This window comes from Saimiri boliviensis, chromosome 5 (genome assembly GCF_048565385.1).
Source record: "Saimiri boliviensis isolate mSaiBol1 chromosome 5, mSaiBol1.pri, whole genome shotgun sequence".
Lineage (NCBI taxonomy): Eukaryota > Metazoa > Chordata > Mammalia > Primates > Cebidae > Saimiri > Saimiri boliviensis.
In genome coordinates, this window is record NC_133453.1 from 144,697,395 (window position 1) to 144,718,549 (window position 21,155).

The 21,155-nt window shown below is 49.0% G+C and overlaps 1 protein-coding gene across 3 annotated transcripts in view; it reads right to left on the bottom strand.

Moving 5' to 3' along the window:
- The window catches only part of PCSK6 (proprotein convertase subtilisin/kexin type 6), a 185,254-nt gene that overhangs the window by 124,480 nt on the left and 39,619 nt on the right, over window positions 1–21,155 (bottom strand). For all 3 annotated transcript variants that reach the window (XM_074400110.1, XM_039479859.2, XM_074400111.1), the window contains exons 2-4: window positions 13,475–13,579; window positions 755–865; window positions 84–227 (exon numbers count right to left, since the gene is read on the bottom strand). In XM_074400110.1, coding sequence (XP_074256211.1) covers window positions 84–227; window positions 755–865; window positions 13,475–13,579 — 360 coding nt within the window. The remainder of the gene's footprint in view (window positions 1–83; window positions 228–754; window positions 866–13,474; window positions 13,580–21,155) is intronic.

Sequence of the window (21,155 nt, forward strand, 5' to 3'; positions counted from 1 at the left end):
ACCTTACTGTTTGTAAACTTGCATTTATTTAATGACTAGCACAGTTGAATATATTTGCATGTCAGTTCGGAGGAGTGACTTACATAATTTGGGGCCAGGTCAGGGTGATTCCTCTCTATGCCATCATCGAGGATGGTGACCACCACGTTCTTTCCTGTGTAGCCCCTCTTCCACGCTGCCTGGACGTTCATTTCCGACCGGCAGCGACTGTTCTTGTCGCCACAATGCTGTAAGCACAGAAGACACCAAGTCCCCCTGACATGGACATTCCAGATGCAGAATGGCCACACGGTGCACCCCCGAGGGGAGCCGCTTAGGCTCGCCAGTAAATAAGGAAGGAATGCCTATCCCTGCCTTGGAGAGCAGAGCTCCTCTTTTGCACTCAGCTCCAGAATCATGTGGAGGGCTCTCTTGCTTTTTCTGCACCTGCCATCTGTCAATCTGTCATTTTCCAGGGCATCGACTCCCAGCAGGGGCTCTGTCCAGGGGCTGCGCTTTGCCATTTAGTCACACAGCCTGTGTCAAATCACTTCCCTTCTCGAAAAGCCCCCACCCCCAGATGTGCACATCATTTCCGAAAAAATCTACAAGAAACCTGATGCTGCACAGCCTTGAAGTCAGGACTTTACACCCTCACGGTCAAGTGTGTCTGTCTGGAGTCGTTCAAATTTAGTTTCACTGGAAGAAATTAACCCATTTCAGAGACCTGGTAGTGCAAGCGTCCCGGGGTGGAGAGAGGTCCTGTCCTACTCACCAGGTACCACATGTTGGACCAAATGGGGTCGTTGAAATAAAAGGCCTGCGTGTCACTTCGCACCTGTCTCTTCACCCTTCGTTTCACTTCTTGTTGCTGGAGCCATTTCACCTACCAGAAGAAATGCAACCACTGTTTATATTAAAAACGATTTCCCGATGTTATGTAGCCCCTTTGCAGGTGCTACAGGATTCCTTGTGCATGAATATCTCTGTCATAGTAGATATTTGAGATGGTAAGTTCCTGGGGACATTTTCAGTTCAAAGTGACCACATCTGAAAGATGAGAACTTGTTTGCGTATACAGAGGAAGAAATAACACCACTCTGATCGATTTTGAAGTCACTGTACGGAAAGAAAGTGCTCACGCCTTTAATCCTGGCACCTTGGGAGGCCGAGGCAGGAAGATTGCTTGACCCCAGGAGTTCGAGACCAGCCTGGGCAACACGGCAAAACCCCATCTCTAGAAAAAAAAAATACAAAAACTAGCTGGGCATGGTGGTGCAGGCCTGTAGTCCCAGCTACTCAGGAGGCTGAGGTGGAAGGATTGCTTGAGCCTGGGAAGTCAAGGCTGCAGTGAGCCATGATTGTGCCACTGCACTCCAGTCTGGGCAACACAGCAAGACCCTGTCAAAAAAAAAAAAAAAAAGTGAGAGAGACAGAAAGAGAAGAAGGGAGTGGGGGAGAGAGGAAAGGAAGGAAGCCAGCCTTGTGAAGCTGCCAATAAATTCTCAGGTGACCTTTGTCCTGAAGAAGACGGAAACACATACGTGGGAAAGCAATGAGTAAAGAAAGTGGTCAAATTGGTATTGGAATTTGCTTTACAGTAAGGACAGAGGTAAATACGGTAAGCCATATGCTGGAATATTTGGCAGCCACCAGCAACATGGTATCAAAACTTGCGCAGAGAAAAAAATCTAGAAAGGAATCGAGCAAATAATAGTAACATCAGTTCCTGGGTGATGATGTTACTGCAAATTTAAAATTTTTTAATTACTTTCAGAATTTCATAAACGCCTTTTAGTCAGCACAATCTACTCTCATGATCAAGGAAAAGAGTTCACAAGGCTGTACCACTGATACTTAAGAGCGAGGATCCAGGCACCGGGCCATCTGCACTAAAACCCAGCCTCGCGCTCACCAGCTGTGTGACTTAGAGCCAGCAGTGGACATTCGTGGCCTCCACCCACACAATGGGGACAGTCATGGGTCGCCACAGGGTTAATATACGAACACCAACACATATCAAGCCCTCAGACCAGTGCCTGGATCACACCTGCTCTTATCATCCTGTGTACACATTCTTTACAAGCTGGAAATGCTTTTTCATTTTAAAAGGATCTTGGGGTTGAGACTTCATAGGGCCCTGAGTGAGAATGTTTTCTTTGGTCTTGCCATGGCAGCTCCACCTGCCTGAGTAATGCTCAAAGCTGGGGTTCAGCCTGGCTCTGGGGCCTGAGACGGGCAGGATAAGGATGGGCACCGAGGCCCTGCTCTGGAGGAGTCTGCACTACAGTCAGGGGATCCCACCAAGCAGAGTATGATGTGAGCTCCAAACAGGGCAGGCTTCCCGGAGGAGGCAGCTAGGGGAAGGGGAAGATAGAAGATGAGGGGGAGGGGCTCAAGGTGACCCAAGGCTGGCGACCCAGGGTCGTGCTGGAGGTTAGAAGAGAGCTGCCTGAGGCTGAGTGGGCAGGGAGTGAAGGGATGAAAGGCAAAGGGGTGGTTTCCCTCCCTCCTCCCTGAGCCTCGGCCTCCCCACACTGTCCTGAGCGAGGAGAGCTGAGCGCCTGCATACACAGCTCACGTTTAGGGCTGGGGTTGATCTCCGAGGCATCCCTGGTGTACAGGGCAGAATGCCGGGAGAGAGGCACCCAGCCTGTCCCACCCCCAATGTGATTCATCTATAAAACACCAGCAGACCAGGCACCTTAGCAACACCGCAAAGGGCTCAAAATCAATTTCAGGTTAGACACTTAAAAAATCCTCAGCACCAAGTCCTAGATAATTTATAATGGCCGCTGATAGATACTTCCCCAGAAAATAAAACTACAAAATGAGATATTTTGCTCCTAACACCTGCTGATGGCATTTTGCAATGTTCCCATATATTACTGCCTGAACTAGAAAGCTTTTACCTGGTGTAAGATGCCGCAAACAATATTTCAAAATCTGTTAAGCACCCTATTATAAAATACAGTGGTACATAGCTCCTGCGCAGCCCAAAGCTCACGGGAACGTTCCACCCCTCCTGCCAGGCTAAGCACTGTTTGTGCTAAGGGGCCCTGGACTCACTTCCCATTCTAACAACATCCGGTGCCTTCCGACTCTGTGCCCACCAGGCCACTCTTCTAGTCAGAGGAGGAGGCACCCTCTGCCCTTCCAATCCCAAGTGGACGACGGCCCGCTAATCAGCTGGGAGACGTGGGAAAGCGTGGAGCCAGCAGTCACAAGAGTGTTCCTCAGCAGGGTGGAAGAGCCTGGGCATTGCGGTCCCTGGCCCTTCCTGGGCTCTGGGCAAAACCCCACAACACTGGCACACAGTTCTGAGGGGGTCCATGATAGCGCAGGGTCCGCAGGACAGTTTGGGAGACTCTCTCTCTGGCGTGGTTCCAGGGGCAGCCCTCTCTCTGCTAACAGACGTGCTCACTGAAAGGCTCTGATGGCGAGTGAGGTGCTGTCAGGCCAATGGAACTGAATCCTGTACAACAGACGACTGACCAGGCACGGGGGCTTCTCTGTGGAGGTGGGATGCAGGCAGACAGCGTGGTCACAGAGGCTGATTCGGCCAGCAGCCACTCTGTCCCTTCCTCTGAGCTCGTCGCTCCCCTGCTTCTCACCCAGCTCCAGGACAGCACACGGGATCTCAGATCCCACTTCCTACCAGTCACGAACAGGAAGCCATTTTCCACGTTCACTTTTCTCGATGTCTCTGGAGAGCAGGCATCCTGGGGTCACTTATTCTGTTGCTCACTCAGCAATAGTGCAGAGTCTTCCTGTGTGCCAGGCGCTAGGTGCTGGGAAGATCGGCGTGAACATACCTGGTCTCCAGCCAGGACCAAAGTGCCTTCCCCTCCCCTCCCTAGCTGGGATGCAAAGCCTCTGCCTTCAATGCCCCCTCAGGGTGGAACCAGGAACCACGTGGACACTCTGTGGAGGTCAGTGGTAGGCCATCAGCCCCAAACCAAGTGAGTGAAACTCCAGCTCTCCCGTCAAATGGAAGCAACCCTCACAGGTTGCAGTGAGCAGAGACTGTACCACTGCACTCCGGCCTGGGTGACAGAGTGAGAAACTGCCTCAAAAAAAGAAAAGAAACAAGAATGAAAATGTGATTAGGTCTTAAGGACTGCTAGATGACATCTGTTGATTTTTTGTGGAAGATCAACTGTAAGTGATTTGGGGCGAAGGCGAGGTTTGCCAAATCCCACTTCTGGCCCAAACAGGTCATCTTTCTCTGCAAATCTGTATCAAGCGTCTTGATTTCTTTAAAGTCTCATTTTGAAGACAACTTCACTCTGATCTTTTTTCCTTTTATCTATTTTCCAAATGTACGTTTCCTGCTAAACATGCAGGATACTTATAGACAAGTGACGCTCCGGGGCGGGGAGTTCTAATCACGAAGAGGACTTCATCATCTTCTCAAGACAAGTGCACAGCAACACCTTCTTCTGCAGTGAGTGCCTCCACCAGCTTTCTTCCTGAGAAGTCAAATTCCAAAGAGGCATCCGTTGACTGTCCCTCTGTTGATAAGACGAGGTAAAAACTAAGGATGTTCCTAAAGGGGAACATAAACAAGCAGAGACCCAGGAGGGGGCCCTGCCCAGGTTGCAGTAAATGGCCTGCGATGTCACAGACTGTCCGTGCCACTGAGTTGTCATCATTGTCTATGCGTCCTTTCAGTGAGCAGCTATGGGCAGCCTTGGCCACCTCTCCTTCCCTGTGGTCCAGAAGCTTGCTGATACATCAGTCCTGGGTGTGACAAGCGACAGGGGCAGGTGTTTTGAAACTTTCACTCATGAGCTGGCATCACCAAAGAGAGCATGAAATCCCTCCTACTTGCCCTTCCCCCCAAAGCCACCAAGTCCCTCTGCCCTAACTTCAAGCCCTCGCCTGTTCAGAGGGGCCCAGGTGTGGCTCAGGAAGACCCCCAGAAGTTCTTGGGAGCTGGAGAGTCCTACAAGAGGGACTTCAGGGTCTTCGCTCTTAGATGGAGTGAAGACCACAAAGGACATACACAGAGACCCTCCCACAGGGGTCCCACACAGCATCAAGGGAACCAGCCACTGAGCTTCCTTAAATACCCACCCGAGGGGCTGTGGGCGCTAGGTTCACACAGGTTCTGCAGAGTTGTAGCCCAAAGGAAGACAGCTTGGCCAGCTCTTTCCTTTCTCTTTTCTCCTTGGCTTCATCAAAGAGAAGGCTACTTTATTCTGTAACTTTGAAAGAGCAAGGGGACTGCAAGCCACCAGGATGCACCAGGGGAGGAGTCAGAGGCCAGACCTCAGCACTCAGGAGCCACCAAACTCTAAAGCCTCCTCCAGGACAGAACCATCAGAGCACCGAAGAAAATAAACCTGTTACTCTCTCTGTGTGGGAGGCAGGCACCCTGCCTGGGCCTGCACCTGCAAACTGTAAAGTGGGGGGCTGGGACCGGTCCCTCTCTGAGAGCTTCTGCACTCAATAGTCTAGGATGCTTAGATCTTGGTTCCCATCAATTCTGACTGCTCTGAGGACCTTCCTGGGCCAACATCCAACCAACCAAAGAGCTGAGTGAGAAGGCTGAGTCGTGAATTTAAACAAAGAAACTTCCCACTCCCTGGCAAGTGCCCGTCACTGTGTGGTGTGCAACATGGCCCTCCTCTCACAAACAGTCAAGGATTAACACACCACGCTGGGGCCCTCTTGCCCTGGATCCCGCAGTCCCTCAAGGAGCAGAAGGCGAGGCTCCCTAGGAACCCTAGAACCGTATGCAAAATGGTGCCAGCATGAGCATGGTTTCTTTTTCCTCTGGAGAGCGAGAGGGCCCACAACTTTCATCAGCGTTTCAAAGGGGCCTGTGATCCCCACAAATGGCTAAAAACCACTGAACCCAAGCTAGACCGACAGAGGCAGAAAGCAGATCAAAGTTTTCCCTGAGTGAGGGATTGGTATTAGGGCTGTCATCTTCTGGGAGGGGAAGGGGACCATAGCCACAAGTGAGAGCCATCACAGTGAGATGCCCAGGCCCACCTGTGGCACAGCACAGGCTCACCCTGGGGTGGGGCCGGGGAATGCCAGGCTGCCATGGCAACCACACAGCAGGAACCGGTGAGTAGTCCTGGGCAGTAGAGGAGGGGGAGGAGGAACAGAAGAATAAAAGACATTCTAACTCAGCCTAGAAGGCCACCCCCCCCGCACCTCCCGTGCCATCCAGGCAGCTGCCAGCCCAGCTCCTTCCCTACTTCTTCACCTGCAACCATAACTGTAACAGGGTAGAGACCATTTCTTTTTCCTTTTTTTCTTTTCTTTTCTTTATCTTTTTTTTTTTTTTTTTTTTGAGATGGAGTCTCACTCTGTTGCCCAGGCTGGAGATCTCGGCTCACTGCAACCTCCACCTCCTGGGTCCAAGCAATTCTCCTGCCTCAGCCTCCAGAGTAGCTGGGACTATAGGCACCCATCACCACATCAGACTAATTTTTGTATTTTTAGTAGAGATGGGGTTTCACCATATTGGCCAGGCTGGTCTTGAACTCCTAACCTTGTGATCCACCCGCCTCGGTCTCCCAAAGTGCTGGGATTACAGGCATAAGCCACTGCGCCTAGCCACTATTTCTTGAATTCTTTCCATCAAAGTTGAACTATGGGTGCTAGAAGACCCGTGCTTACAGTCGTGAGAGAGGGAAGTCCTCACTCTGCTGATGGCCTGGGCAGTTGGGGACTGAAAGCTCACTCCTTTCACTCACGGGACAGTGCATGTGAAAGCTCTTTGGGAAAGTAAAGCTATTCATTTATAAGTTAGTTCTTATTTTGCTGAAAGGGGACAGAAGGTGCCCTCTTCCTACTGCCTGGCACCCACCTCCGCTCACTGACAAAACAGGCAGCCAGAGCCTAGCTTCACCTATTGTAAGGGGCTGACCTGTGAACCCATAAATTCTTAGGCTGAGCTCTTAACCCCTGGTAGCTCAGAATGTGATTGTAATGGTAGATAAGGGCTCTAAAGAGGTAATTACATTAAAATGAGGTCATAACCATTGGGCTGTTTTTTGCTTTTTGTTTTTTGTGTTTTTTTTTGAGACGGAGTCTCGCTCTGTTGCCCAGGCTGGAGTGCAGTGGCACGATCTTGGCTCACTGCAACCTCCACCTCCGGGTTCAAGCGATTCTCCTGTGCACTCAATAGTCTATGACGCTTAGATCTTGATTCCCATCAACCCCTCCTATGAGAAGAGGAGATGAGGGCGGAGACACTTCCAGAGAGGGACAACCACGTGAGGATGCAGCAGGAATTCAGCCACCTGCGAGAGACCTCAGAAGAAACCAGCCCTGCCAGGGCCATAATCTCAGTCTTCCAACCGTGCTAACTATGAGACGATACATTTCTGTGGTTGAAGCCCCCAAGCCTGTGGGACTTTGATACAACTGCCCCGGCAGAGACTAACAATCTATGGAGTCCGACGCTGCTCAACGCTTCTCCTCTCTACACACTGTCAGCACCTCTGTTATTTTAGCTCCCGCAATACAGGACACAGCTTTGTCGATTCCAGCCGTATTTAGGGTTTTCCCATAATTCAGCCAAGGTGGGTCAGAATTTACTTCTGAAGTATTTACATAGAAAGAAGTTGCTTATGTTACATGTAACTTGCTTATGTGAACCCAATCAGGAGAACTTGAGATATACTTCAGTAGGCATTGTCTGCTGTTTAATGGGGAGCTGCTGGACTCATGGGGGAGTAAAAACAAATGATATGCAGCCTTGGCCCTCGATAACTTCCTGTGGCATTGGCAAGAGATGGGCTTGTGCACTTTGAACTCCAAGTTCCTCTCTCCCGCTGCATCCGCAGAGCAGGGCCAGGTCGCTGCCCGTTGCCTCTCCTCTGGTCTGGAATACTGAATGCCCTCCCAGGCCTGACGATCCAGGCCCCTCAGGAACCACCTGCAATTCCCCTGCCGGCTCTGACTCTGTCCCTGACAGATCCCAAACAAACTGAACTAGTCATCGTTCCCAAAACTCTGTGTACCCCTCCTCTGGGCTGATCTAGAACACAAACATACGACTGCTAGAAGAGCAGGCCAAGCCTGCAGCCTCTGAGCAGGCTTCCTGGTGGCAGGGATGTCGGAGCCCAGAAGGGAAGGTGGAGAAGAGAGCGACAGCGGGGGAAGGTGGGGTGCAGGCTGTGCAAAAGCTCTGCAGAGGGAAAAAGAGCAAAAGTTGTCTGAGGAGGACTTCAAAGGCCAGTGGTGGCTGGGACTCAGGGGCCCACCGGAGGCCAGGACAAGGTGGGTTTGGGAAGTGGGGATATAGCTTTGTGGCACCATCAGGCATGTATTTCAGAGGATCCCTCAGGAGCATGGGAGGTGCCTGGAGGGGGCAAGGATGCCCACATGAGGCTGCAAGGAGGGCAGTGCAGTGCAGGTGTGAAGTGACAGGAACCGGGCCTAGGGCAGGAGACGCAGGGCGTGACAGGACCAGGCTGTACAGGAGGTGAAGCAAGTGTAAGGGAGAAGGAGAGGCTGCCGCTTCTGCGTGGAATACGAATGGGTGCTTTCCTCTGAGACAGACTAGGGCCAGAGAGAGTGAGCTCGGTTTGGGACATGCTGACTTTGAGTTGTCTTTGAGACATCTAAGTGGAAGGTCTGAACATGCAGGTGAAAGAATAAAACGCTGTCTTTTAAAGTTTATTTACAAATTCAAACTTTTTTTTTTTTTTTTTTTTTTTTGAGATGGAGTCTCGCTCTTGTCACCCAGGCTGGAGTGCAGTGGCATGATCTTGGCTCACTGCAACCTCCAACTCCTGTCGGGTTCAAGCAATTCTTCTGCCTCAGCCTCCCGAGTAGCTGGGATTACGGGCGCCTACCACTACACTCAGCTAATTTTTGTACTTTTAGTAGAGATGGGGTTTCGCCATGTTGGCCAGTCTGGGCTTGATCTCCTGACCTCAGGTGATCCACCCACCTCGGCCTCCCAAAGTGCGGTGAGCCACCTCACCCAGCCAAATTCAGACTTTTTACCAATTCCTAGTAGCCATGCCACTAAAACCAGCTGGGTGGTGCTAAAAATGTGAACAGCCAGCTTGTCACTGTCATTTGGTCACCCTCATGGGGGAGCAGCCCACCGTCCGCACCTGGGCAAATCCGCTGGGCCCTGGGCCGCTGCCTGGCCCCGCCCTCAGCCAGTTCATCAACCCCTGAGACCAATGTGGTCGCTTACTGTCTGTGTGCTCTTGTCAGGGACTTTCTGTTTGTTTGCACTTTGAATTGCTCTAGCACACAAAACTGTCAGATAAAATTCCATCTGTAGTTAATGGAAAGATCTGCTTCAACATTGCATCACTGCTGGAAGGAAACCTGAGCTTTGATTAAACTCTGGGGGCAAAGTCCCATCCTACAAAACAGAGTGCCTTCTCTGGTCCTTGCAGTCACGTTGCAACTTCTGAGCTTTAAAGCACTGAAATGAAGCATCAAACCGAAGCCTCCTACGGCCCTGGAAGGAGCCACCAAAGCTCCCTCCGAACATCTTTTTCCTTCCATTTCCATCACCAATCTGGCTGAGATCTGTAGGGAAGGAAAGGGCTGAACCCAAGTCATCACGCTAAAATGTAAGGTCTGGAAGACAGGCAGCAACGACGAACTATAAGCCAGCTTGGAACATAGTCAGAACAAGTAACTTTTAAAAAATCTGTGAGCCCTTTCAGTGATTGGCTGATGCTTCTGTAATATCCACCCTTCTCCAGACTTTTGGCAAAAGAACAAGTTAAAAACAAATGCTTTCAGTTTGCTTAAATGACAGCCCTTGGAAAAACCCAGCAAGCGATAACTGTACACTGAGAACACTCAGGCTGTTCCTCCAAGGATAGGGCTGAGTAACAAAGCAATTTGAGCAAAATGGCCCTTTTCAAAGATGCTTAAAAAACAAAATCAAGTAAAGGTAATTAAGAATGCAAGGAAAAGGCCGGGCGCGGTGGCTCAAGCCTGTAATCCCAGCACTTTGGGAGGCCGAGGCGGGTGGATCACGAGGTCAAGAGATCGAGACCATCCCGGTCAACATAGTGAAACCCCGTCTCTACTAAAAATACAAAGAATTAGCTGGGCATGGTGGCGCGTGCCTGTAATCCCAGCTACTCAGGAGGCTGAGGCAGGAGAATTGCCTGAACCCAGGAGGCGGAGGTTGCGGTGAGCCGAGATCGTGCCATTGCACTCCAGCCTGGGTAACAAGAGCGAAACTCTGTCTCAAAAAAAAAAAAAAAAAAAAAAGAATGCAAGGAAAATGAGTGTACAATTCTGGTATAGGATCAGTGCAAAGAAGGTACCTAGTAAGTATCTTTTAGTACCTAGTATCTTCTAGTACCTAGTAAGTATCTTCCTAGTACCTAGTATCTTCCTAGTAAGCACACACACGTGCTTGACAAAGAAAGTCCTGCTGTTGACCCCCAACTTGAGTTTTGTTTTGCTTTAACAATGTATATTCTATCAGCATTGATGTGACACGGGGTGGATTGGAAATTCCATCACTTATCAAAGCACTTTTATGCAACGGGGACTGGAGCTAATTAACATAGAATACCATCTGCATTTGATTGAACTTTATCCAGATAAGCCCATAACATTCATTTCCAGTTTGGTCATTTGAACACAGTGGTGGCCTCACATTCCGAAGTCTCTGAATAATATTAAATCATCTTTTCCTTTTGTTAATAATATTAATTACACAACTCTCCAGATGTTAAGGTATCACAAAAATGCTTTGCCAATGTAGGAAAATGTTCCGATGCACTGCAATAAAAGATAACACTAAATACTTACATAAAACAGCTAATTTCACCAAATATTTAGTTGTAATGAGTGGGCAGAGTAAATATTAGTCAGACTGACAGCTAATTGATTCGGTTTGCATTAAAGCTAGATGAATTTAAACGGAGGTATTTCAGTTGTGATTCTGAATTCATAAGTGGTTCAGATGTCTGTGTGCTTTCCCTGGGGCTAGCAATTTAATTAGAACTGGGAGAAACAATCAGCCAATCCTAGGAAGGTTCCAGGAAGGCCTGGGATGCCCAGGCTGTTTACCTTTCTTCCTTTCTTCTTTACTGGCAGGATGCATTGATAGCAGCTTTGCCACGAGCTTATTAAGAAGCTCTGTGAAAAAGAGATTTTTATTTGAAAAAAATGTAACTGCTATGGTAGCCTTTGCCTAGGAAGTCTCTATCCTTCCTTCTGCTGGTGTCAAGGGGCGACTAATGCCTGGGAATGCTTGGCCCTCAGATCCAAACTGAGTAGAGGACTCTGAACACACCTAAAATGAGTCGGTCAAGCAGCTCAGGTGCTGCAGAGAGGAGGCAGGTCCAGGGTACGGGGGCCCTCAGGCCCCCCCGCAGAGCCTGTCTCTGTTGCCTCGGAGCGCCTTGATCGTGCATGGGTCTCCCACCCCCACTCTGCAGGGGACTCAGCAGCACAGAGACCTGCCGGCAGCCCCGCATCCCTCAGACACAGCGTCCGGCACTCAGCAGGTGCACCATCAATATTTTGGGAAGGAAGGGATGAGCAGTCGACCTGAGTACCTTTAAAAGCTTTAAAACACAGTCACCAAAAACAGAGGATGTAGTCAAAACACAGATTAAGTCTTCTATTTTGACTCTGCCTTAGTTCTAACAATGAAGAATCTGCTTTATTTATTCTGGGAAGGCCCCATGGAAGGAAGACCATGAAATCCACAGTCCCTGTCTCTTCTCAGAGAAAGCTAAGAGGGGGGCTTCCTGCATGCAAACAGCTTGCTTTCATTGTCACTATCCGCGTGGTAGCAATTCAACAATTCAAAGGACTTCGGTTGAAGAGCGAGGATGTTTCTTCACAAGGCAGACCGATCACTTGCGTAAAGTGGAAGTGTGGAGGGCTGCTGCATCGACCTCTTTCCTTGCTTAGAATTTCCTCCAAGATGAGAGATGACAGTCTCTCACCCTCACAGGACACACGCCTTCTCCTCCAGGACCAGCCTGTGCACGCTGTACAGAGGCCCCTGCTGCTCAGTTTTCTGCTGATCCACACTTCCACAAGTGCCCCGCTCTTTGGGAATGAGCAATTACAATCTGGCTTTCTTCCTAGAGGATTAAATATACTGGCCCCTTTGAAAAACATTCCTTCATCTTCCATGGCGTAAGCACAAGTAGACATAATCTTACCCCCACGTGACGGGATGAGATGGTGCATGCAAAGTACCCAAGCGCACCATCATCCCTCACTGTACACTTAACTCTGTCCCTTGCTATGAAGGAATAATGGAATGAGCACGGTGTTTTATATCCATCTCATTCGACTTATCCATACCTATCTAGCCATCCATCCATCCATCCACCTATAAAACAAATCCAGAAATACATTCAAGACAAGTCTGCCTTTTCATAGCCCAGGTCCATGAGTGAGCTCCATGGGGACCACTTCCTCATGTGCTTCAAATCAAAACCCCCACCCAGCGATGCCCCAGAGAAGGATAAGTCAGCTACAGAGTCCAGGAATAACACGTCTCTCCAAACAATTCCTGCCCTGATTGTCATTGAAGTAAGTGGCTTGGGGCAACACCAACAACCCATTTTTCCATAAAAACTTTACTCTAAATATTTCCTGGAAATGCTGAAATCGTTTTGTGCATGGGCTAGGGAGCCCAAACAAACATCTAGCACATACGTTAACTTTTAAGAGAAGATGACTTCTGTGACCTAAAACTGTGATTTACCAATGACCTCTGTTCCTTGTTGGGGCTGCTACCGTATCTCATGTGAATTTCATTTCCTTCTCGACACTCATCGCCCTATGACATATCACCAATTTTCTATTTCCTGCTTCATTTTCTGTCAGCCCCGTCGCCAGCTCCATTGGCCCTGCTGTGGATGGAGCCAGCCACGTGGCAGGTATTCCAAAAATACCTGCCGAATGAACGAACTCATTCTGAGGAACTCACTTGGCCACCTTAAATTTTTAATCTTGACAAGTATCTGTTGATTGATATTTGTCAAATATTAATTTCAAATCTATGCAGAAAGGATGTATAATTAATCACCCAATAAGTGTGGATTATATTAAAATGTAAAATGTTAGCCTCTTTTCAAACTACATTTGTTCTAATCCCGAAGATCCGTGAATCTTTAAGAAAAAAAGTCATACTTACTGCCTCAGTTTTCAAATTCATAGTAACTATCAATACAAATGTTCTGACAACCACAAAAATATCCATCTGCCTGATCTCTAATTTCCTTATTAAAATACTGGCTTGAATTGCCTAGAGTTTTTGTTTTATGGGTAAGCTTCATATGTGTATCTCCTGGAATTATTGTATTTTGTTGATTTTAAAATGCTGAGAGAGCTTCACTCACATGATTTAGTTTAGATGTCTGATATGTAACTACACGAGTCTTGTATCGAAAGTGAATGTGGAAAACTCATGTCTACCCAGCATCACATTAAAACACAGACTCCACCAGTTTTAGGACCACAGACGCAAAGTCTCCATCCCTTAGGAAAGTATTCTGACCCTCCGTACCTGGGGGTCCATTCTGAGGAAGGTGTGAGGGCCTCTGCTACTCAAGGTCGATCTTTTAAACGTTTTGCTGTGATAAAAATGGTAGTAATCTTCCAGGTTTCCAATCTGCAAGACATGAAGCAGAATACCATCAATTAATAGTCCCAGGAACAGCTTTGAAAATCCTCCACTCCTCAAGAATCTCCCCCTTATCTGAGGGGCTCATTCTCCCAAAGGAAACATACGCTCCCCTGTGCTTCTCCACATATCTCTGGCATGTATCCACTGTTTATAAACATGAAGGTGGATTTAGACACTCATTTTTAGATAAACAACACTCAGTAATATTTCACATGGAGCACATACTCCACCACATCTCATGGTAAATCAACATCATTTAAAGTTTGTACTCTCATGGCCAAGTTCTTTAGACAAAAATGAATGTTCGTTTAGGGTCAAGCATCCCTGAAGTAGCTAAGTTGGTGTCAAGTCAGGTCTACACCGAAACATTCATTTATAAACAAACTCCATCCTCTCTACCCCATGGGTAAACGGAAATATCGAAGAATGAACACTTGCTCTCAAGTGCAACGGGACAGCCAAAAAAAACACATGGATCCATCTGCTTGGGGATTGTGAAAGGGTCAGATGAGAACATCTAAACCCCCTAGGTGTCCCAATTTTCCGCCAGGGGCAGTTTGTCAGGACAGATTTCAGCTTGAGGACTGGATGGAACCAATAGCAGCCTTGTGACCCAGCCTCTGACCTTCAAGAAGGGTTGGCCCTCACTGCACCAACTTGCCCGTCTGACCCGGCTTGAGCAGGGAGACATTGTTCTCGGAGGCCTGCTTCTTGGCTGCAGAGAAGTGCTAGCTGATCACCATCCTCCAAAAGAGCTTTTAAAATAAAGATGGGCTGAATATGATATAGACGCTCAGGTTGATCTTCTCGGGCTAAACCATCCTGGTTTCTTTTCCAGCTTGATTAAAGGGTAAATTTAAGACTAATGGTCCTCTACAGCAGTTCTATATGATGATTACAAACATGAGTTTTGAGTCAGACAAATTTGGTCCAGACCCTCCCTACCCCTCCATCAAGATCATCCATGTGACCTTGGGCGAGAATATTTGACGCGTGGGAATCTCAATTCCTTATGTGTAAAATGGGGATAAAGCTACTTACCGCTAACCATTAAGTAGGGCTAAAGTCTACCCAACTCACAACTCTTTGGCTGTCCCCACCTTAATCACAGCCATTTAGTCTGCTATGGTCTGACCTCAATAGAGTTGACTGGCCCAGGTGGAGACCTGGCGGGACCTGGATGCTGTGAATGGCCATTTTCAAATCTTTGCACAAGAAGATAAGGAAGGAGTCCAAGAGAGAGCCTCCCAGCCCCTTTACTATGCTTCAGTTTTCCTTTCTGGCAATCCTGGCAGCCTGGCTGCCTTTTGTTCTTGGGTTTAGGAGACATCACTTTGTCCTTGAAATAAGGAGCTTCCTTTCCTTCTTTAGCTTGCTCCAGTGTGTTCCTGTTGCTACAACCACAGAACATCAAATACTAAGACAGTCATGAGGAATAAACAGGAATCACCTATACAGGGCCTAGTTTAGTGCCTAAAACCTAGTGGTCACTCAACAAACGGTGGTGGTCCTGGGAGCTGGAATTCTCTCTCTGGCACTTCCATTCCCCTCTCTGGGTCTGGGATGCCTCAGATTTTGGCCAAATCCAGGTCTGCAACTAATTTGACCCCTTCCTGCTGGCTGGCCAGGGTTTACCCTCTCTATTTCCTTATGAGACAAATAACCACCACCCTGAAAGGGTTGCTCCCAGACTTAAATGAGATACCTGTGTGTGGAAGAGCTCGCAGAGACCCAGCAGGTAGGTAGTAAGTGCTCAATACACCGATTTCTGCAATTCCGATTCTCAGTTTATTTTCTACCTCAAGACATTTTTCTGCCATCACAAACCTCATTATTTCTGCCCTATTTTGCTCACAAGCACTTTTACTTTTCTTCCTACAGATAAGTCACTTCGCTCACTTCTTCAACAAAGTTAATTGCCGCATGTGTCAAAAGGTTCCTCCTCACCCACACTAGAGCAGTTATTCAGCAACAGAGGCAATCATGGAGTCTCAACTTGCAGTAGTGTTTAATCAACATGTTTGCTTATAAGCTGCCACCATCCCTGGGAGAAGTTATATAACTTTTGGTCTTTTAACTCTGGGCATTCAAGTCAATTCCCAGTCAGGGACATGGAGAAACTAAGAGTTGAATAAAACTTGCTGGCAAAGAAACAGACTAATTGCGGAACTGCTGACCCTTCACAGGCCCATGTCAGGGTGGCCCTGGAAGCCATTCGGGGCAGCACCTGGCCTTTGAACAGCTGAGCCAGGCTTGGGGCAACCACCTTTCCTCTCAAAGGCCAGTCCCCAAGCCATCCAGCCCCCTACACCTGGGCCACCACGACCGTCCTTTGCAAAGGCCCCAGAATCTGGGCTGACGTGAACTGTTCTCCATGACCGATCCAGGAAAGGCACAGTCCCCAGAATGCTGACCAGGCCAACCTCTGAAGGCAGCAGTGGCCAGAACGCCATCTGTTTGGACACTTATGTCCTGTCTAGCATGAGGGTTGAGGGGCTGGGGAGGGCCACTCCCACTGCAGGGGAGAAGCAGACACCGGCCAACGCTGGCCTTGCAAAGCCGGCTGCAGAAGAAGCTGGAATCATACATTTTTCCTCTGTGACTGGCTTATGTCATTCAGCATAATGTCCTTGAGTTTCATCAGCGCTGCAGCATGTGTCAGAATTTCCTTCCTTTTTAAGGCTGACTAATCTCCCATTATCTGCATACCTCACATTTTGTTTATTCATTCATCTGTTGACGGACACTTGGATTACGCCCACTTCTTGGCTATTGCGAATCATGCTGCTGTGTGCAAATATTTGTTTGTGTCCCTGCTTTCAATTCTTTTGGGTACATACTCAACCTACTGTTTTTCAATGCATTTTCTTGGAACACAGCCACGACCCCCTTCCCTGCTGCCCATGGCTGCATTCCTACTACAATGGCAGAGAGGACTAGTTGCCACAGAGACCCCAGAGCCCACAAGGGTAAAATATTTCACATGTGAACTTTGAACAAGAAAAAGGTCGCCGGCCTGTGAGGTACAGCATTTGCTGCTGAGGGTGTCTGGGGAGTTCACCAAAGTCTCTGATGTTAAGCACGGGCCCTCTAAGGTGGGCAGTGGCGGTCCACACACTGAATGACTGTGCTGATAAACACAGGTGCAGCTACAAGCATCTCACTGAGTCACTGAACTGTGCTTTTTCCACAAACCTCCTAGTCACATGCTCCAAGAAGCCCTGTCCTTCTGTCTGACTCATGTGGTCCTGCCCTCTGCCTTCCCCCTGCGACATCAGGCAACAGGTCAGGAGTGTGAGGTTTTCATCATGGGCGAAACCAGTGAGAGAATTAAGGGTGACACAGCAGGAGGCAGGGCGGCTGCCCAGACACACAGGCCCAGTGAAAGTCATGTCGGCCCCGATGATGCTGCATTGATGATGCAGCCATTGCCTGCTGTCCTCCTCCCCACTTACCTAAGCCCTTCTAGGGTTCTCACCTGACCCACCACAGCAGGGGCCACCCCAGGTGCGAGGTGGCTGCCCCTCCTCAATAAGAGAGGCTGTTCCTTCACATCTCTGGGTGCCTTCATGGGGAAGGGGAACAGGATGCCAGGCTGTGAGACCCCCAGGCTCGCACAGGGCCACCTGTGGGGATGTGGCCACTGGTCTGGTTTAACTTGAGGGACACCTGGCTACCCTCTGGCCCTGACTCACAGATTGGGGTGTGAGAAGGACCCACAGAGATGTCCCCATTTCACAGATGGGTAGATTGAGGCCCAGGGGGGTTAGGATTATATCACATTGTGGGGCTCCCAGTTCCTAAACCAGCAGTGTCCCCATTCTGCCCACAGATAAGCAGGTGACAACATCTGATACCAAATGATGTACAGATAAACAAGTCAAATTTAAGATGATTGTCACACTTTTAGCACCTCTTCAGGGTCAAATGGACAGTGGCTGGACTCAGGAAGGGGGCTGCCTAAAGGCAACACTCCAGGTGCTCTTCCAGAGAAAGTGAGGTTCTTTTTTTATCTGGCATTTGCCCTGATGGCAGGTGTTCTTCCCTGCTCAGCAGCCTGGACATCCTGGGTGGTTGCTGCTTGGCTGTAGCCCTGGACAGTGTCCACACCAGGTGTGGGCTCTGCTCCTGTGCTCACAGCTCACCAGCTCTGTGCACTGCTCCTCCAGCTGGCGCCTGAACAGCCTGCCTGCCTTTATCATCAGGAGTGGTGCTTCCACAGATTGCCGCTACTGGAGGGCCCTGGCAGCCTCCTCCTCCTCCCTCGATTGCTGAAGAGAGGCACTGGCTCCACCATCCCAGGCTGCCTCAGTCCTGCTCAGCCCTGTGTGCTGCCCCGACCTCCATCTGCTCTTCATCAATGAATCTGACTGCCAGTCTGTAGGGCATTGTTTTTTGACTGTCATAACATGAAATTTAAATATGTTCTTGTTCTCTTTCGTGCCCATGGTATTTTCACAATTCACTAATTAGAGCCCGTCTCATGCGCCATTCAAGAAAATAAACAAACCTTTCCCCTCCTGCTTCCCCTCCCCTTCTCTAAAAAAAAAAAAAAAAGAAAGGAAAAGAAAAAGAAAATAAACAATTTGTGGAATACAGAATGCTCCTGTCTCTTTACTCAACATTGATAGGCGATTTTATGCATTACTTGTTAAAAGTGGTAACATCACTGAAACATCATTAAAAACCTTGCTAAATGTTCTTGACCAGAACACTGGAGGAAATGAGATCAAAGAACATACAGTGAAAAGAGTTTAATGCAGTGTAATTCTCCTTAACAAGATGCTCTGACATTTTCAAAAATCTAGGTAATATGTACACATGATTAAAAACTACGGAAGGTACAAAAGGATATAGAGTTATTAGGGAACAGCAATACCCACTCCTTCTCCATTCCCCAGCCAGGGCTCCTCACTATTGCTGTGTGCTCCTGGCTCATCACAAGAGCAGCTGACGCTTGCTGGGCACACGCCCCATTCCAGGCAGCAAGCTTGGAGTTCAGATGAATGAATAAGTTTGATTCCCATAACAACTGTGGAGGGTAGATGTTATGACTGTCCTCATCTTGCAGATGGGGAAACTGAGGCACAGGGCAGTGAAATTACTCAAGGTTCATTTAGTCAACAGCACAGTCAGGATTCCTCACCGTGGAACCCTCTGCCTCTTGGCATGGTTAAGACTGTTAGTTACCACGCGGGATTCCAGGCACCTTGGTCCTCGTTCTTAGCAGCAGATTCTTTCCCAGTCAGTAACCTCAACATGTGTGCACTTCCCTTCACTTCAATAAGGAAATCATGGGAGATCTATATTATGTTTTATGTACATATTATCCCATTATGTCATATACGAGTGTGTGTGCATACGTGTGGATGTAGAGGATGTGTGAGTGTTATACATACACATGTATACATATATTCAGGTGTGTGTGTGTCAGTGTTTATATACAGATGCATACATATCCGTTCCAGGCTACTCTGCAGATACCAAAATCCACAGATGCTCAAATCCCTGATATAAAAACGGTATTATATTTGCATACAACCTACACACATCCTCCGCTAGTTTAAATCATCTTGGGATTACTTACAATACCTAATACAATGTAAATGCTATGAAAATAGTTGTTATACTATATTGTTTAGGGAAAAATGACAAAAAAATTGTTTATACATGCACCATACATTTTTTTTTTCATGGTTTTGATCTGAGGTTGGTTGAATGTGTAGATGTGGAACCCGTGGATAAAGACAGCACCTGCATATGTATTCAGGCTCTGTGTGTGTGTGTGTGTGTGTGTGTGTGTGCATGTGTGTGTGCATGCGTTTGTGTATATGTGTATATACATATCCAGGTGTGTGTGTTTATATCAGGTTCATAAACAGACGGCTCCAAAACATACCAGGCAAGTCCTTGGTTTTCCCACAGTTCTCACATCCAAGTGAGTCTCCTGGGGCCACTGCCAGGCTGCCCTAACTCAGAACCCCTGAGTCTCTGGCTCTCCACTTGGTACCCGTCAGATTCACCTGAGCAGCTTGAGCAACCCCACATGGGCCGGGGCTTGGCCCCAGACGGAAGTTTTGGTTCCAGAGGTCTGAACGGCCACTGGGCAGGTGGGTTCTAAAGCCCTCCCCAGGAGAAGCTGAGTTGTATCCAGGAACTGTGTCAAATACCAAGCGCACAGGCCCGGAAGGTTGTTTCTCCATTTCCTGCTAGTCCATCCCGGGTCCCTCCAGCCTCAGCTCAATATCATCTCCTGTGGGGAGCCCCGCCCGTCCAAGCGGGTCCCAAGCACACTGCCCCATAAGGGCTGTCCTCTAGGGTCTGGGCTGGATCCGTACCGTCTTTGTCTAAGTCAGCACACAACTTCCACCACACCAGAGCAGCATCAACACCACCACGCACCCTCACCACCCTGCACCCCAAACCTTCCCTCCTGAAGCACTCCTTGTCTTGATAAAAGCCACCATCAAACCTTCCCAAAGGCAGCTCTTACATGGTTCCCAGACCCGCTCCCCACCCATCGCTCCAACCCTAGTGCAGGCAGTCCCGTCCTCTGCCCGGACCCAGGCAGGCCTCTTAGTCTCTCCCGTGCGGCTGCACTAACATTTCCACCCTGACTCCTCCTTGTCTCAGAGGGTACACGCCCCCTCTACAGCCACAGGCCTGGCCCCTGCCTGAACTGCCATCTGTCGTCCAGTGTAAAGGGCCCTGCCCTCACTCCCCATTCATATCCTTGTGCTTGCTCAAGTCCCCTTACACCCACAAGACTAACGCCTACCCTGCTTTTAACCATCACCTCGGCTTTCACTGCCTCCAAGAAGCCCTCCCAGACCTCCCAGGCCTGTCTGCCCAGACAGCGCTATCACACCCTTCCTCCTCTCTCCTCCCTCTTTCCACCATAAACTCTCAAGGGCAGGCACTACGTTGTCTGTCAGTCCTCAAGGCCTGGCTGTGTCTGGAACACAGAAAAAGCTCGAAATCTGCCTGGTGAAACGAACAGACTGAAACGAACAAACGAAATGACACAGGAGGACACACGGGTCTCCCCCATCCCACCTGTGTCCAGCTGTCCAGTGAGGCCCCACGTCCAGAGGCGGGGTGAGCATGCCCCCAGTGCCTCCTGACTCAGGCGCTGCTGTCCTGCCTTTGAGCTCTCACTCAGTCCCCGTCCCAGGACAGTCCTGAGGCTGGGAGGAGGCTACGGAGCCAGACAGACCACCTGATGGCTGTATAGTCTAGGCAAGACCCCCACCAGCCTCTCTGGCCTGAGGACTTGAGGCAGGCAAATCCTAGCCAGTCACTCACTTCAACTGGCCAGTGTCCTTCATTCACAGCATGCACCAGCCATGAGAAGAGCCCTCGGGCACAGGCGTGGACAAGCAGAAGCAGCTTTCAAGGCCACACAAGGGAGGGGTAGGAACCAGCACGAGGGGAGAGGCCTGGCCTGGGGTTTACAGAAAGGACTTTCCCCATTATGTGTTTTCTTTAAATGCAAGTGTAGCCGGCTTCAGACAAGATCTCAGTGGGTGCTGCCAGCTGGGGTCCACTCTGCCAGAAAAGA